The sequence below is a fragment of the Pan troglodytes genome, chromosome 1 (genome assembly GCF_028858775.2).
Source record: "Pan troglodytes isolate AG18354 chromosome 1, NHGRI_mPanTro3-v2.0_pri, whole genome shotgun sequence".
Taxonomy (NCBI): domain Eukaryota; kingdom Metazoa; phylum Chordata; class Mammalia; order Primates; family Hominidae; genus Pan; species Pan troglodytes.
This window is the reverse complement of record NC_072398.2, coordinates 11,712,404-11,730,729: the sequence shown is the minus strand read 5'-3', so window position 1 is coordinate 11,730,729 and position 18,326 is coordinate 11,712,404. Positions and strand designations below refer to the sequence as shown.

Below are 18,326 nucleotides of genomic sequence, written 5' to 3'. Positions count from 1 at the left end.
TCATCTTGAATGTGATTTGCTTTAGCACATCTGCTCTTTGGAAGAATAATTTTAAAATTTAACTATTACTTTTCTGATTAGATAGAGTACCAAGTATGAGAAATTTGGATTCTGTGATAAAAAATGTTGAATTATACACTTTCTGCTCTATTAAATCTTGAAAATTATTTTTTGTCTGGGCTATTTGAGTGAAATTCATTTGTTGTACCTGTCATGATAAAATAGGATGGTTACATTAACCCCTATTAACTATGAAAAGATTTTCTGATTCCCAGTCTCATGTTTTCTATTTTCTTTCTTCTTGCCTTGCTCTCTTTTTTCTAACTTTATAGGATGAATGCTGATATTTTTGAGACCTTTGTTGACATAAACATTTAGTGTTATACATTTCTGTTTTTAGTGGCACCTCACACGTTTTGATTTTCCTTTCTTCCTTTCTTTCTGTTCTTTCCGTCTGTCTCTCTCTCCTCTCTCTCCTCCCCCCTTTCCTTCCCTCCTTCCTTCCTTCCATCCTTTCCTCCCTCCCTCCCTCTTTCCCCTCCCTCCCTCCCTCTTTTCTTTTTTCTTTCCTTTTCTTTTCTTTCTTTCTGTCTTTTCTTCTTTCCCCTCCCCTTTCCTCCCTCCCCTCTCCCCATTCTGCTCTTCACTCTCATTCTGTCGCCCAGACTAGAGTGCAATGGCCCTATCTCTGCTCACTGCAACCCGCCTCCCAGGTTTAAGCAATTCTACTGTGTCAGCTTCCCAAGTGGCTAGGATTACAGGTGTGCATCACCACTCGTGGCTAATTTTTTTATTTTTAGTAGAGACGTGGTTTCACCATGTTGCCCAGGCTGGTCTCTAACACCTGATCTCAAGTGATCCACCCACCTCGGCCTCACAAAGTGCTGGGATTACAGGCGTGAGGCACCACACCCGGCATTGACATGTTTTCTTTCAGTTTCCCCTTTGATGACTTCTTTGACCAATAGATTTTTTCAGTTTCCAAATATTCGGCGATTTCCTGAGTATTTTTCTGTTACTATTTTCTAATTTAATGCCATTATGGTCAGAGAATATACTTTGTGAGACTGATCGCTTTGAAATTTATTAAGACTGTTTTATTATTGTTTTATGGCTTAGAATAAACTTTATTTTGGCAAATGTTTCATGTGAATTGGAAAAGAATGTGCATTCTCCTCTTGTTGGGTCGTGTTCAAAAGTGTCAATTTAGTATTATTTAGATCTTTAATTTCCTTACGTTTTTCGGTCTCTTTGTTCTACTAATTACTGAGAGAAAGGTACTGAAAAGTGTCTGACTGTAACTGTGGATATCTCTGTTTCTCCTTGCTGTTTGTCACCTTGTCTAGGTGCATTTTGAAGCTCCGTTATTAAGTGCATACCTGTTTAGGATTTTGTTCTTTTGATGAACTGACCCCTTTATCATTATGAAATTACCTTCCTTAACTCTGGTAATATTCTTTGCTATGACCTGTACTTTGTATAATATGAACATAGCCACTCTAGTTTTCCCTCCCCTCCACCTTTGGTATTAGCATCCTATGACCTTTAACCTGTTTGTATCTTTATATTTAAAGTGCATTTCTTTTAAGCAATAAGCAGTTGGGTCTTGCTTTTTTGTCCCATTTGATAATCCCTGTTTTAAATTGTATTGTTTAATCCATTTACATTAATTTGATTATTGATATAGTAGGCTTAAGTCTGTCTTCTTCCTATTTGTTTTATATTCGTCCCACCTAGTAATAGGATAAAGAGGAGATACACACACACACGCCACCACCATCACCACCCTTACACGGGAGCATGAGAGCATATGGGTTACAAAAAAATAAACCACATAAGAACGCTTTGTCATTGTCCCATTTCCTCCTTTTTCTTCCTTCTTTTGGATTAGCTGAGTATTTTCTATTATTTCATCTTACCTCCTTTTTATTGGTTTATTAGCTGTAATATTTTATTTGTATTTTAGTGGTTACTTACGGTTTAAAGCTGTAATACTTTATTTGTATTTTAGTGGTTACTTACGGTTTATAGCATATATCTTTAATTTGCCACAGTCTACCTTTAATTGATATTTTGTCACTCTATGAGCAGTATAAGAACATTATAATAGTATACTTCCTTCCCAGTTTTCGCACTTTGTCATACATTTTACATTTATAGATGTTATTAATTCCACACTATATTTTTATTTAAAGTCAATTAGTTTTTAAAGAGATTTAAATAACAAAAACATCTATATTTGCCCATGTAGTTATCATTTCTAGTGTTCTTTTTGTGTGTGTGTGTGGATCTGTATTTTCTTCAGGTATTGTTTTCTTCTGCATGAAGGACTTTTTTTAACATTTCTTATCATGCAAGTCTGCTGGAGATAGACTCTTTCGGCTTTTGTACAACTGAAAATGTGTTCTTTGCCTTCATTTTAAGTGATATTTTTGCTGTGTACAGCATTCTAGATTGACAGGTTTTTTTTTTTTCCTTTGGGTTGACTAATTTTACTCCCTATTGATGATTGTATTTTATAGTTCTTTATATGCCTGGTTATTTTTGTTTAGTTACCAGACATTGTGAATTTGTTAGATGCTGGCTATTTTTATATTCCTGTAAATATTCTTGAGCTTTTTCCTGGGATGCTGTTAAGTTACCTAGAAAGAGTTTGATTTGTTTGGATCTTGCCTTTAGAGTTTTCTGGGTGGGAAGAGCAGTGTTTACTCTGGGGCAAGTGATTCCCCACTATTGAGACAAGACCCTCTGAATACTCTATCCAGTGTCCCATGAATTGTAAAGTTTTCCAGTCTGGCTGCTGGGGACAGGCGCTGTTTTAGGTTCTGTGTGAAGGCCAGTTGTTGTTCCCTCTAATCCTTTCAGGTGATTCTGTTCCCTGCCTTGAGTAGTTTTCTCATGACATTCTCATCAGTGTTCTGCTGAATATTTGAGGGGGACCTTCTGTAGGTCTCCAGGGTTCCCTCTTGTGAGCCCTCTCCTCTCTGTGTCCTGTGAATTCTAGCAACCTTGGTCTCCCGGACGCTCAGCAATATCTCTTCAACTCATGGAGACTGTCAGGCCACACCTGGGTTCCCTTCCTGCTCCATGGCCTGGAAATTCTCCTAGGCAGTAAACTGAGGCAGCTGTAGGACTCACCTGATTTGTTTCCATTCCTCAGGAATTCCTGTCCTTTATTCATTGCTCTCCAGTGTCTTGAAAGTTTTCATGTTTGTTTGGTCCCTGCCCCGCCACTCCCCATTATACTTTGTTTTTTGGGTTGTTTCAGAGGGAAGGGAAATCCTGCCCTGTCGCTTTGTCTTGGCCAAATGTAACTCACATCTAGTTGACATGTGCAATGCTTATTTCCAGATGAGATTCCTTGTTCCCCTTGGGAAATGTAGCCTAGAACCTCTTTGCTAATTCTGCATTGATATTTTTAGCTATCCTCCTCATTACAAACCCATCACAAATTTGCCATATTTTTCTGAGTTATCTAACATCTGCTTTTAACAATGTCTCTCCCTTGTGATCACCTGAGAAGAGCCATGGATAAACACAATTAACCTTTCTTTCTCTTGTGCTTAACTGACCTTAATCATGTATTAGCTTTTTCAAAAACTAAATTTTAATTAAGCTTTGGTTTATTCTCCTTGTTTCTTTTCTATATTTATCCTTTAGTTGTATTATTTAACTCCAGTAATCATGTTTATATTGCATATATATTTATATTGCATATATATATCCAGTAATCATGTTTCTATTGCATATATATATATAAACTTGCAAGTTTCACTTAAATGCACAGGAGTATTACCTATTATAAGTCCCAAATTTAGGCTGGGCACGGTGATGACTCGCACCTATAATCCCAGCACTTTGGGAGGCCAAGGTGGGTGGATCACTTGAGGCCAGGAGTTTATCAACAGAGAGTAAACTATATTGTATTCTATGTTCTATACAACAGAATGCTACGCAACCAGTAAAATGATAAGACTTACAAAGTAGCAAATTGGGCTGAGTGTGGTGGCTCACACCTGTAATCGTAGCACTTTTGGGAGGCTGAGGCCGGCACATCACTTGAGGTCAGGAATTTGAAAGCAGCCTGGCCAACAGGGATGAAACCCCATCTCTACTAAAAATATAAAAATTAGCTGGATGTGGTGGGCATGAGCCTGTAATCTCAGCTGTTCTGGAGGCTAAGGCTCGAGAATCACTTAAACCCTGAACTCAGGAGGCAGAGGTTGCAGTGAGCCAAGATCATACCACTGCACTCCAGCCTGGGTGACAGAGTGAAACTCTGTCTCAAAAAAAAAAAAAAAAAATTGAAGTCCTGAATTTATATAATTTTTAAATATATTTAGAAGCTTTGAAAAGTTTTACATGATTACTGAGCATTTTAAAGAGCATATGCTTTTCAGTAAAATATTTTATTCATTTTATCACGTTCATGAAAGCACCGTCTTTAAAATCTCAGTATTTTTACAATATTTTCACCCATGTATTTTTCAGTTATTTTTTTACTATTAATTTTATTAATGCCAATTTACTTATTACGTATTAAGAGACTAATTTTAAAATTTTTACCTTTTGGAAAGAAAGTCAAGATAGTTAATCATTTGTGTTTTTCTTATGTGGTTTATGTTCTGTGATCCTTCTGTTCTCTCTCTCCCAGGTCACGGTGGTTGTGGTAGTACTGTGTGTGTGTGTGTGTGTGTGTGTGTTTGTGTGTGTGTTTGTGTTGTCTTCAGGGAAGGGAGCTCTATTCTTTTGGCCTGGGGTGGGGAATATATATAAAATGTTTGTGTGTGTGTGTGTGTGTATGTGTGTATATACTTCTAATAGTAATACTCATGAGCATTTAAGTAATATATAATGTGTGTGTATACGTGGAAGTGTTTAAACATACATATTATATATAATTATATGTTATAATGGATATATTATATAGTATATTATAATGTATAGTATAGTATATGTTATATATACTATACAATAGCATATATAATTAATGGCATATATTAGTATATGTATTATATGCTATACTACATAATAGTATAATTAACAATTGTATATATTACATTATATATGTAAAGTATATATTATACATTATATAATATAGTATAAACTATATACTATAGAGTATATTATACATTAATAATATACTATATCAGCATATACTATTAGTATATACTAATATATACTATATATGATGTATAACAAATATATAATATATAATAAATATATATAATATATCACATAACATATATCATATATTTTATATATACTATATATGTTTTCATTTTTCTTCTGGATATATTAATAAATATATTCTTGAAGTAGATGAGAGAGGGGAGGAACCTGTATTTGTTAGGTAATAATATAGTTTAATCTTTAAATTACAAAATGTAGCCATAAGGTTAATAGCTTTCATTTTTACTCTAGCATAGTGTGATTCTACTATCTTTGGATTTCTGGATGATTTTTTTCTCCTTGATTCTTGATTATATTTTTTGTTCTTCATAAATTAAGATGATATACATCTTTGTATTAGAGGAAAGCCCTGAAACATAACATAATTAATAATTTTAGAAGTTTGGACAACATTTCTTCTGACAAGAGACTTCTCTTACAAAGTAATTGAATAGTTACATTCCTCATGGTAGATGTGTTTATTTCAATGTAATAACCTAAAAACTGACATTTACTATTGTTTTCACTTATATTTGAAAATGTGGATACTGAATCATTTTTGAATTTTATTCACTTATTAAGAGTTGAGTTTGAATTTGTTATACATTTATTTATGTTTAATTGGAGTTAATGGGATAAAATGTTTAGAAAAATACTTCACTGCATGTGAATTAAATGGGAAAAATAATTTTCTACTGAAAAGTCACTCTTGCATTTTGGGCACAGAAAAGCTTATAGAGGCGATAAAACTTGGGGGTAGGTAGGTGAATTCTGTTGATATATAATTGGTATAGAATTTCAGGCAAAACTTTAAAATAGTTGTACAGTTTTACTGTTTCTACTGTTTGATAAAGCTGAAATCAAATATTCCAAAATCATTAGCAATCTTTGTGGAAGTGATGACATATTTTAAATAATGTTTTAAAACTATAAAGTTCAAAGCTAATTCTCATTAATGAGTATTTTATTGTTTTGTAATGTAAGTTCCAGCATAGTCAGAAAATTAGTCAGAAACATTTGCTTGAAATAAAATGTTACCATACAGTTTTGCTAATACAGAGAGCAGGAATGGAAGTGTAATATTTCTATGCATTAACAACTTGTCATGGCTATAGAATATTACAATATCAACTACAGTAGAGATATTGTCCCATTCTTTTATTGTATGCGTTGTTTTAAAAAATATTTTTATTTTGAAATACTTTTGATCTGTAGACATGTTATAAAGTTCTTTTCAGATACATTCAAAGGTATGAGTTTAAAAACTGAGAATCTCAGTAAGCTCAACAAATTAACACATTTACATGCCAGTAATATATCTTTCTTCCAAGGCTAGAAAATACTTCATGATATTTTTGTTAGTATAACTTTTAAATGCATTTCTTTCAGATAATAGAAAAGCATTTTAATATATAGTTACCGTTTCATAAGCAGATTTTCTAAATTAACATCATTAGAATATATTTTTGAACTCACAGGAGTTAAACAGAATGGCAAGCTAGGGTCCATGAAAACTTAGGAATTCCTTTTTGAAAACAAACCACAAGGAAATGTCAGAATTATGAATCTGGGAAGATGAAGCCAGAAGCCTTAAAGTGCGTAGTGCTTTCCAATGAAAATCAACTGGTTTCTGAACATTCCAACGATTGGTTTTGTAGACACTGTTCCTGTAGCCTATGAGGTTATTCTCTGGGTGAGTGGCCGTGGATACTGCTTTTTATAACATAACATTGCACAGTTTCTGACTTGAATCAGAATCCATGATCACTGCTTTTGGAGCAGGAGGACCTTTCTGACATGTCCCTTTTACAGTGATGTAGGGAGAGAGATTAATGCCTGAAATCATCTATAAATGGAAAAATGATAAAATTGTGAATCACCGACAATAGAGAAATGTTTATGGTTTATTTTAGGGGCCTTGATGCTCTCAGCAAGAAAGCGAAGGCTTCCACAGTCGATTTGCCTATAGAGTCCGTAAGTCTAAGTCTGCAGGATCTCATTGGCTACTTCCACCCCCCAGATGAGCATTTAGAGCATGAAGACAAACAGAACAGACTACGAGCCCTGAAGAATCGGCAAAATCTCTTCCAGGAAGAGGTCTGTTTCTATCAACACTCATTTCTCTTCTGTTATTCTCTTGTAAAAACAGCTTCTTGGTTGGGAAAATTTTCCATCTATTTTGACCATCTTTGCGTTTTGCAATATAGAGGAGAAAGTATACTACTGAACAGGAGAAACAGGCCTTAGAGAAATCTCGACATGATTTTTCTTTATTTATAATATCCATGAGTATTAATTTAAAAACATGAATCTTTTCATTCTCCTGGAAAGAGACATTTACTGTCTGCTCAGCCCTCACCCTGGTCTTTTGCAAGCACTATAGTTCTCTTCGTGTGGGTTATATCAATTAAGAATCTCAAAGTGTCTGTACGAATACAGGCTTTAGAAAGCATCAGGGTTTTCAAACTATTCAGCAGGTGCTCCTTGGAAATGGCCCAGGATCTATAGGAAGCTTCGTGTTGGGGATGGAAGCTGTCAGGAGAGGGCTACCGGAGTAGGCTGAGCTCCGGGAACCCTACTTGGACAGAGCAACCCTACCCTTCTTCTTTGCATCTATTACATTTCCATGTATGATTGTATTGCACCAAAAGTTTCACTGCTAAAAAGAACTCAAGTGTCATATTTTACAAACAATAAAAGAAGGACCAAATGATATATCTAATGTTCTAATATAGTCAGGAGCTTCGTTGGAGACTACCAGGGTTGATGGGATAAATCAGGCTCGTTCAGCTGGATTCCCATTCTTTTCAATGCATCTTGTATGCAGAATAATGATTTTTTTCTGAATAAATACTTAGCTTTGTAAAAGTAACAAAAAAGGTTATTCATTGAGTACACATGGACACAAAGAGGGGAACAATAAATACCAGGGCCTACTTGAGGGTGGAGGGTGGGAGGAGGGCAAGGGTCGAGAAACTACCTATCAGGTATTCTGCTCACTATCTGGGTGATGAAATTATTTATACTTCAAACCCCAGTGACACACAATGTACCCACATAACAAACCTGCACATGTAACCCCCAAAGCCTAAAATAAAAGTTGTGACACAGAGAAATAAAACTAAACAAACAAAACCAGAAAGGGTTATTACTAGGTTCTCATAATCCCTGTCTACTCTTAAAGCTGTGTTCTAATATCTCATCAGAAACTCTTGAAACTGACATAACTTTTTGAGGACGTTCCCACTGGGTATTCAAAAGAGATGACCTATCTAGAGACCTCAACGGCACGAAAGCAAAAAAGTATCAACATAAACCAATAATAACGTGGACTAGTTTACTGGGAGCTTTCACATATGCCAGATTGTTAGGCTCTTTTACAATGCTGCATTTATTTAATATCTGGAAGAAGTAACATTAAATATTGGGGTGTAAAAATTAAAATAGTAATTTAGTTTTTTTCCCAACTTCTCATATAAGACAATCTGGATGGGGACTTGGAAATGTTCTTAGGTCTATGGTATCTCTTAAATTCTGTGTGAAATAAGTTAATTGGATTAGATAGTGGTTTATAGCTCTTTATGTGGTTTGCCACGCTTTTTACAACCTTGATCTACCAATAATAATAAAAATAAAGCATAATTTCAAACTCAGGCTGTATCTTACAAAGTTCACGATAATGCAAAAATGCATTACAGCATTTTTGATTTGCATTAAAAATATCTTTTCATGAGCTTTACCTGATTTACTATATCTTTAAGAATAATAATAATGCCTATCTAAGAATAAGGATCTGCTCTTATGGTCACTTAACAATAGAAGGCCATAAGTATGAAGTACATATTTTTAGGTTTTTCTTCCACTGCTATTTGATGATGGCATTCAGAATTTAAAATCTGCTTGAACTATCTGAAGAACATTTCATTTCACATGCAAATGTGTGTCTTCCTGTCCTTTGAATGATCACAGTTTTCCTTATGATTAGTAGATGAACCTTCAGTCAGACTTCTATTTTTAAATCAACTTAGCATTTTTAGTCTGTAAGCAGAATGACAGTTTTGGATGTCTGATGGTGATTTTTTTTTTTTAACCTTCCAGGGAATGATCAACCTCGTGCTAGAGTGCATAGACCGTTTGCACGTCTACAGCAGTGCAGCACACTTTGCTGATGTTGCTGGGCGAGAAGCAGGAGAGTCTTGGAAATCCATTCTGAATTCTCTGTATGAGTTGCTGGGTAAGAAGCATGATTGGGTTCATAGCAACAGAGTTATCTATTTAAAATGTCCATAAATGGACTAGGTGTGATGGCTCATGCCTGTAATTCCAGCAATTTGGGAGGCTGAGGTGGGAGGATCATTTGAGGCCAGGAATTTGAGACCAGCCTGGACAACATAGCAAGACCCCATCTCTACAAAAAATAAAAATCAAACACAAAAGCAAAAAAAATCACATAATAGCTACAGCAATTTTATAACATGCCTCCTAATTGAGACTTAATTTTTAATTTACTGTGCTAAATCAAATGGTGCTTAGTATTAAAATCCACCTCTGAGTGAGAAAGGTAGCTACAGAAGTAGATTTGCCTTTGGTTAAAGGAGGAGAAAGTCATTCAGGGTGCAGTCTTTGCAGATGAGGGGCCTTTATATGGATGTGTATTAAATATTTCCTTTTTGCTTTTGGAGTTAGTTCCGCAAGGGTCCCTCTTAATTCCTTACATTCCCATCTTATCAATGATCTGCTCCAGTCTTCTCTCTATTCTTTATATGACCTCTGTTCGGCAACTTCTAAGTACACCTGACGTTGATTAAGCGACAGTTGCTGTGGTTTACCCTGCATTCCTGTGGGCTCTCTGCAAACACAGCTCCTCATTATTTTTGACCTCCTGTAGCTTCTACTTGTCTCTTGTCAAAAACTAAAGGGTCTGAGATTTTTACCCTATTTGCAAGCTAGTAAGTTAGCCTGCAGTTAGGGTAAAGAGGGACAGTTTAGTAGTCAAAGAAATAGCTGTAGAGATTGGCTGTAATGCCAATTCTGTGAGCCCCAGTTCTCAAAGGACAATGTGAAGGGGACAGATGACACCTGCACATGCAGCTGGTTGAGTTACAGAAAAGGAATCCTGAGCTCAGGGAGCGTGAGTTAGTTACACTAGACAGAAAGCCTGCCTGGTCTTTGCTGTGGATGGAGACATCTCCCTCTTACATGGCTTCTTGCTGCAAACATCCTGGAAAAGATTTCCTGAAACAAAGGCTTCCAATGACAAATTTGCAAGATGTGCAAAAACAGAGACCACGGGGAATGGTCTCTTTCTCTACCCTAACCCTCGCCTCCAAAATCTCAGATTCATCCTGTATGTCACAACTGTTACATCACTTCCCTGTTTAGACATTGTTCACATTTCTATATCATTCTAGAAGATAAAGTTCACATTGTTGCCCTGGTATATGAGGCCCCAGTTAACCCTTCCAGCCTTCTATTTTCCCAGTTCCCTTATCCCTACCCCCTTACTTGAGCCACATCACAGTTTCCTGAACTTTCCATACACATCACACCTCTGGGACGTTGTCTCACCTTTTCCAGAATTGTTGTATATCCTTCAAGACCCAGTTCACATGTCACTGTCTTTTAAAGTTACTCTTGATAACCGGGCACAGTGGCTGACACCTGTAATTCCAGCACTTTGGGAGGCTGAGGTGGCCAGATTACCTGAGGTCAGGAGTTCGAGACCAGCCTGACCAACATAGTAGTGAAACCCTGTCTCTACTAAAAATACAAAAATTAGCCGAGCGTGGTGGCGGGAGCCTGTAACCCCAGCTACTCAGGAGGCTGAGGCAGGAGAACCATTTGAACCCGGGAAGCAGAGGTTGCAGTGAGCCGAGATTGTGCCACTGCACTCCAGCCTAGGTGACAGAATGAGACTCCATCTCAAAACAAAAACAAAAATAAAGTTATTCTTGATGTTTCTCCCAACTCTTAAGTATAATTGAACCTTCCTTCTCTGGTTTCTTGCCACTAAGTTTCACCTGTATTTTATAGCACTTGTCACATTTCTTATTTAGTTATAAGTGTGATTGATTTCTAAGGCAAGAATAGCACCTTCCTGGTTTTTGTATCTGCTATTTAACTGAATGTCTGGCACATAGGAGATACTCAATAAATGTGTATTCATTACATGACTAAGTTCTGAAAAAATAGGAAAGCATACCTAAGTATAGAAAGGAGATAATGCAAAAAAAGTTAAAAAAAAGAAAAAATAATGCATTTTTAATGGGAAGAATGGATAGTCAAAATATTTGAAAATTCTTTACAATCTAATTAAATGTCATTAAAATTTATAGAGTCATAATACAACCTAGCAAATAAAACTCTTGTGCCTATTAGAATTGTTAATATGTTTTCATTAGGTGGGCTATTTGATATTTATTAAAATTAAACACTTGCAGTTTGGAACTTTCAGACTAAAAGGTGACATGCGGCTGCCATTTCTGAGAACAGGACCAGGGATATTGAGGCTTTATAGGAATTTGGATTCATTATTTTACCCACAGTAACGATTGAGATAAAGATTTTGTGTTGCCAAAATTCTAATGACTGCATTTCTTTGCAAATGCAGAAGTTATAGCACTAAATTTCATAATATAGCAGAGACTAAAGTGTGGTGATGTTTTTAACACTACATCCTACCTTCTTCACTTGGTATAAGATGAATTTCTTGGATAAACTCGATGCTTAAGTAAAGAGTTGCATCACCTAGCCTGGACAGCATAGGAAAACCCTGTCTCTAAATAATATTAAAAACTAGCTGGATGCAGTGGCTCATGTGTGTAGTCCCAGCTGTGTGGGGGGCTGAACTGGTAGGATTGCTTGAGGCCAGAAGTTTGAGGCCAGCCTGGGCAACCATCTCTAAATTTTAAAAAAGAAGAATTTCATGTATGAATGTTTGAGGGTGCAGAAAGAACATTGTTTTTGAGGTAAATCTAGAAAATATGCATCTTTTATTTTCATATCAACTCTTTTTATAGTCTCTGTTCATTGGTCCCTTCAACAGGTATTGTATCCATGAGTAGCAAAAATGAATAGAAGGAATTATAATTTTTTATATAATCATAGAAAAGGTCCATTGCAGCAAAGTTAGCACTTCAGCTTTATCCTTCTGAGCTACTTATTTCTCAAGCCAATCCTCCCTTTACCTCCACAGAGTTATTTGGGGATTAAATTTGATTATTTTAGAACCTACAAAAGTAACGTTAATAGACTTTACAAAATGTTGGGGACTTGGTGGGTATGAACACGGTTCCTGCTCCTAATTAGTTTTGAGGTTGGCTTTTACTGGAACATGGCTAGAGGTGTGATTTTAAAATGGCTTACCTATTTAAATAGAACGAGAAAGGAGCTCTTGAAGGTGGAGCAATGTTTCTATTGGGATGTGTTCAGTTGGAAATAACAGAATACCCAAACCCAAACTGGCTTCAACAACAGAGGGGATTTTGGGGCTTGCACAGCTCGCCGTCTACCAGTGGGTTTGACGCAATGGCTCCATCTTATCTCCAGAACCAGCTGCTTTATGTCTCCACTCTGCCTTCCATGGAGTCATCTTCCTCTAGTGCGGCCTTTTCTTGATGGTCTCAGCTGTCTGCTATCAGCTCCTAGTACTGCATACTTTCTTTCTGACATGGGAAAAGTGAAAGAGGGCTTGTTCCAGAAGTTATCCCTTGTGAAAGAGTGTGCTATTTCCTAAAATCCCCAAATACAATGCTCCTCGCATCTCATTAGCCCAAATTGTGTCTGGCCATTCCTGAACCAGTCATTCTGGCAAGAGTAGGGAAATTTTACCAACATTGGTCTTGACTGATCAGGGATCCACTCTTGAAACTGGGTCAACTCCTTGGACTGCCTATCTGTCATATAGGGAATGAATGTTATAGAGGATGGTGGCCAAGAAGCTGAAGTGTCCATCCCAAATGTTGACTCATCTACTTCCTCAAAGGGTTTTATGAACTGAATTCTAATCAGAATGCTTTTATTCACTACCTAGCACTATGCTTGAATAGAGTAGGCAGTCAATAAATATTTGCTTGAATTATTTAATAAATACATTACAGAGATTTCCATTGACTTTTCTGTAGCAGGGTGCATTTGGCTATCAAATTAGTACCAGTGGAACTCTTACTCCTCTTTCATTAGGTTCCTTTCTTGAAAAATAAGCACCTGAACTTTCCTTCAGGCATATAGCAAATGGCATCTATTGTTACTATAAATATTACCTGTAAAATGGCAATAGTCATTCCCCTCATAAGGTTGTTGGGTGGCTTAAATGTTATAATATGTAGAAAATGCTCAGCATCGCATATTATTGTTCTTCTTATCATTATTCCCATTTCTTTTGGATATTTGTTATCATCCTTTCCCCTTGTTAACATAGTAAAACTTTTGTCTCCAACCTCTTGCTTCATTCTTATTATTGTTGTTTTGCTTTTCAAAGATGTCCTAGAAAAGAAACTTTACTTAGATTTGTTGGATATAGCAAAGAATGTTATGGATTAGCCAATAGAGCACATAGAATCATAATTATTGTAGGTGTATACTGGTTCTCGTTTTCCTCATCGGAAAATGGCAGGAACAAAGTTTGCTTTATCACTATCCCCAGACTGCAAATTTTATATTCTATTATTCTACCCATTTTTGAACACAGTATCGCACATCTGCATCTTTACCATCTGGTATACAGCTAAATACTTCAGATCGCAATGATATTCATATATGGTAAAATTTGTGGTTAATCTCTTTACCTCCACTCCTTCTCCAGTCTTTACTCAGACCTCAGGGAGCTCTCACACACTTCTTATGAACTTTCATAGACTCTGTGACCTTGTTTACACCCCTCTTTTAAGAAGAAGGGCCTGGTCTGTCTCTTCCTTTCACCAGCAACCAGATGTTGCTGGTCTGTCTCTAACCTCTCTGTATTGCGTTCTTTTAATTCTTGGTCCGGTCTGTCCCTTCTTTTCACCTCTGATGTCGCTGATTCTGTCTAGTTAGCGGGCTACAACTTGGGAGAGAGATCTTGATCTTTTATTTTTCATTATTCTGAATCTATTAACATGCATTACTTTTATAATTGAAAAAAGTAGTTAACATATATCTCTAATGCCAGATAACTGATAGTAAAAGTAAAAACTGAATGTACTAATTACAGTTGAGTAAAAAAAAAAAAACATTTATATATTAGTGCAAATGAAGAGAATCTCTTCCCATAATCTACATGGTAATTTTAGTGGGAGGTGGGGTGTTTCCAATGGATAGAATTATGAGAGTTTTTTTAATGTTTTTGAGTTCTTATGATTTTCTTTTTGTGTTATAGTGAGCATCGATTTCATGACCAGAAAAGGGTAACAAATACAACTTTATGTTGAATTTTGACATGCAAAATACTTCAGAACCATCTGCTGCGAATATTTTTTATTGAATTCATTGTAATCATAAGATAGCCACATATACCTAAATATATACTTCAGTTTGTCTGGAAAAGTCTCAGATCTGCAGCAATAATTGGAGTCCTGTAAGACATGTGTATCTACCTTTCCTTCTTTATTTGGCTGTCAAAACCTTTGGTTCAGATATTAACTCCAAATTTGTTAAGCCTCCTTCCCATTATTCCAAATAGGTAGACCATAGATTCTCTCCTGGGGTTATATGTGAAATAAGCCACTGTCTTTGTATTTTTTCTTCAGTGTGTCTATTTTGCACAGAGAGAAAACCAAGAAGGTAGGAATAAGAATCTATAACAATTTTGCATTCGACATGGATATATTTCATGTGTTTTAGGTGGAGAATGACAAAGGTATATTTATGAGCCTACTGTTTGGAATACCTCAGGATCTTAGAAACAGCGATACTCATAGTTGGAAAAGCATCACTGTGGCATGCTTTCATACATCTTTTCTGACATCCACACAATTAATCTGTGGGATGCTTACAAGACAGAATGATTTTCTAAAGATGTCTGAGAAATGGCCGTTGGGCAGACTTTCCTATGAATACTCATTTTCTGAAGATTCAAAGTATGAAACCAACAAGGATAGATTGCTGCTCTTTGAGTATGGCCAAAATGAATGTTTGAAGACTTGGAAATAATACAGCCATTAGCCATTATTTTTGCACATTCAAACCATTTTCCCAGTGTCTCAAGGAGGCAGATCTCCCTACGTGCCATAAAACATTGAGAAAAGGCAGTCAAGAGGTGAAGAAGAAGGAAATGGGCTTTAGACATGCACATATCGGTGTTATTCTAGTGTTTTGTGCATCTAGATAGTTCCGATCTTGTTCTTCAGGAAGTCTCAGAAACGTATCGTATAAACAAGACACATCCTTTAAAATTTCAGCTTGGTAATAGTCTCATTGTCCCTCACCCTTGCAAGTTCCCGGGTAGGAGTCCTCAGACTCCAGTTTACAAGATCCCCAAATGCAGGGACAGCTCTCCAAGCTCTCCAAGAAGTTTCAAGCATTATCTTCTTAGATTCTTCAGTACATTCTGAAGTGTTTTGTTTTGTTTGCTTGTTTGTTTGTTTAATGGGTTTTGTTTTTTTCAGGCTTAGGAGCATCCACTTGTTAATCTCAATATTTTGAAAAATGTTTCTAGATTGTAGTCCAATCAGCCTCTCATTTTTCTGTGCTGCATAGGGCCTGTTCACTTAGTGTTTCCAGGCTTTGAATGTAAACTCCAAGAGGGATGTTGTTTCATTTCCTCTGTACCTCCAGCACCTAGAACAGTGCTTGACACAAAGCAGGGAATCAGTATTTGTTGCATAAATTTTTAAAGTGAAGGTAATTTCTTGGAATTTCTTTTAATCTAAATTTTTCTGTAAGTCTCAGATTTTTTTAGTCTTTTGTGAAATTTTGAGTTCAAGAATTCAAAGACATTGAAGCATGAAGCCTCCGGGGATAGGATGATACTAATAAAACAGATGAATATTGCATGATTCCACTTATAAGAAGTATCTAGAATGATTAAATTCATAGAATTAAAGAATGGGGCCAGGCAAAGTGACTCATTTCTGTAATCTCATAACTTTGGGAGGCCAAGGCAGTGGGTTCACTTGAGGAAAGGAGTTGGAGACCATCCTAGGCAACATAGCGAGACCCTGTCTCTACAAAAAGATAAAAGATCTTAACTTAGTCTTTAATTAGGCAGCGATTAAAGAGTATTGTAAAGTTTTAGGGAGGAACATTTGTCTTTTGTTTTTGTACCTTGACGCACCATACAAAGTTGCCATTGCACTTCGAATATGACAGTGGTGCTCTGAGACATCTCATAATGAAAGCCACTACAGATACTGATGGCATGGTTTTCCATTTTATTTTTGGAAAGACATTAACTTTATTGTACTATTTGGTATTAAAATTAATACATTTTAGATAAGGAAAGAAATAAGAAAAATTAAGAAGGCAGAAACTACTCTTAAACTTAACCACACATTTTGATCTATAACCTTTACAAATGTTCCTTTAAATATTTATCACGTAATACATGCAGAAAACATTTTGCACACCTGCATGCGTGCTTGCAGAGTAACACGTGTGTGTACATATCTGCACATCTTTGCAGCAAGACATCACCTATTCCCTCCTCTCCTTGAAGATTTGCTCATCTTGCTCCAGATTCCAGGTTCATGGACTAAGATGGTCAAAAGGCTTTCCTTTGATGTTGGTACATTTTAGGGGTTTATTTGGTTACATTTTTTCGGACTTCCGTGCTTTTTTATTGTCATCTATTTTTTCTCTAAGAGTGAAAGTGTAGCCACAGAACATCTCTTCACATCCTAACTTCACATCCTAACTTCCATTCTTATTGAGCATTTGTGATTTTTTTTTTTGACAGAATTTATTGCTGGTTCAAAGGGTCACTGTGAAAGATCATATTACAGGACATGGCCCTTTTTTTTCCTCTCCTGGGTCCATTCTTCTTCCACCTTATTTTGGAATAAGAAAATGTACCTTTTTGACCTGGGGAAGCAGTCCCACTAATATCAATCTTCCTCAAGCTCTCTGTTTCTATCTCAGTCCCTTATCAAGATATTTCCCCCCCAAATATCAGCTCTCATTCTCTAAGAAATTTCTAAAAAACACAGTTTTCTCCATGCTATACATGTACTTATATTCAGTGTATACATTTACTTTACAAAAATGGAATCATGCTATCAATGTTCTTTTATAGCAGATGTTTTCAATTGATTCTACATTGTGGGCCTCTATCCTTGGTAGTAACTATAAACCTTCATCAGACTTTAGCAGATGTACACTTCTGTGCTGAGGTAATGTCACCATTTATTTATTTAGGCACATTTAGGCTATTCCAGTATTTTGCTGTTATAAAGAGTGCTGTGATGAGCTTCCTTGTATTTCTCTGCATACTTTTTCATTACTTTAGAAACTCACATAACTGATATCTTCTTAACCGACTGGATGAATTATAATAATTCACAGACTCCATTTATCTGTAAAATGTATTGGTACCCATGACATGCGCCTACTTACACACACATGCACACACACACACACACACACATGCATGCACGATGTTCAGGAGGTACTCTATTTTACTGAGTTAATTTTTTTCATTAGAAATGTATATATTTTCATCGTATATTGAGATTGTTTGATCTTTTACTCATTAACAGATTTCCTGATATATTTTTGTCTCTTTGGAGGAATGAATCTCCACTTGGATGAAATGTTGCTAATATATTGCTAAATTTGATTTATTAATTTCATTAATATATAAAGTTATATAATATTTTTGGATTTATAAGAGTTCTTCTTGTTTTGTGATGTGTGCTTTGATATCAATGTCACTGATACTGCTTTTGTAAAATCAGGGAAGTTTCCTTAGTTTTTTGGCTTTGGAATATGGTCATGTGTCACTTACTCATGGGAACAGTTCTAAGGAATACATCTTGCAAACATCATGGAACTTACACAAACCTCCGTGTTATAGCCTATTGCACAGCTACGCTATAGGGGATAGCCTACTGCCCGGCTGCGCTATACGGGATGGCCTACTGCCCGGCTACGCTATACGGGATGGCCTACTGCCCGGCTGCGCTATACGGGATGGCCTACTGCCCGGCTGCGCTATACGGGATGGCCTACTGCCCGGCTGC

General features: G+C 36.2%; 1 protein-coding gene across 22 annotated transcripts in view; it reads left to right on the top strand.

Annotated features, from left to right (window-relative positions):
• The window catches only part of RYR2 (ryanodine receptor 2), a 788,912-nt gene that overhangs the window by 399,864 nt on the left and 370,722 nt on the right, over positions 1 to 18,326 (top strand). For all 22 annotated transcript variants that reach the window (XM_063790296.1, XM_063790294.1, XM_063790292.1 and 19 more), the window contains 2 exons: positions 7,086 to 7,269; positions 9,271 to 9,406. In XM_063790296.1, the coding sequence (XP_063646366.1) occupies positions 7,086 to 7,269; positions 9,271 to 9,406 (320 nt within the window). The remainder of the gene's footprint in view (positions 1 to 7,085; positions 7,270 to 9,270; positions 9,407 to 18,326) is intronic.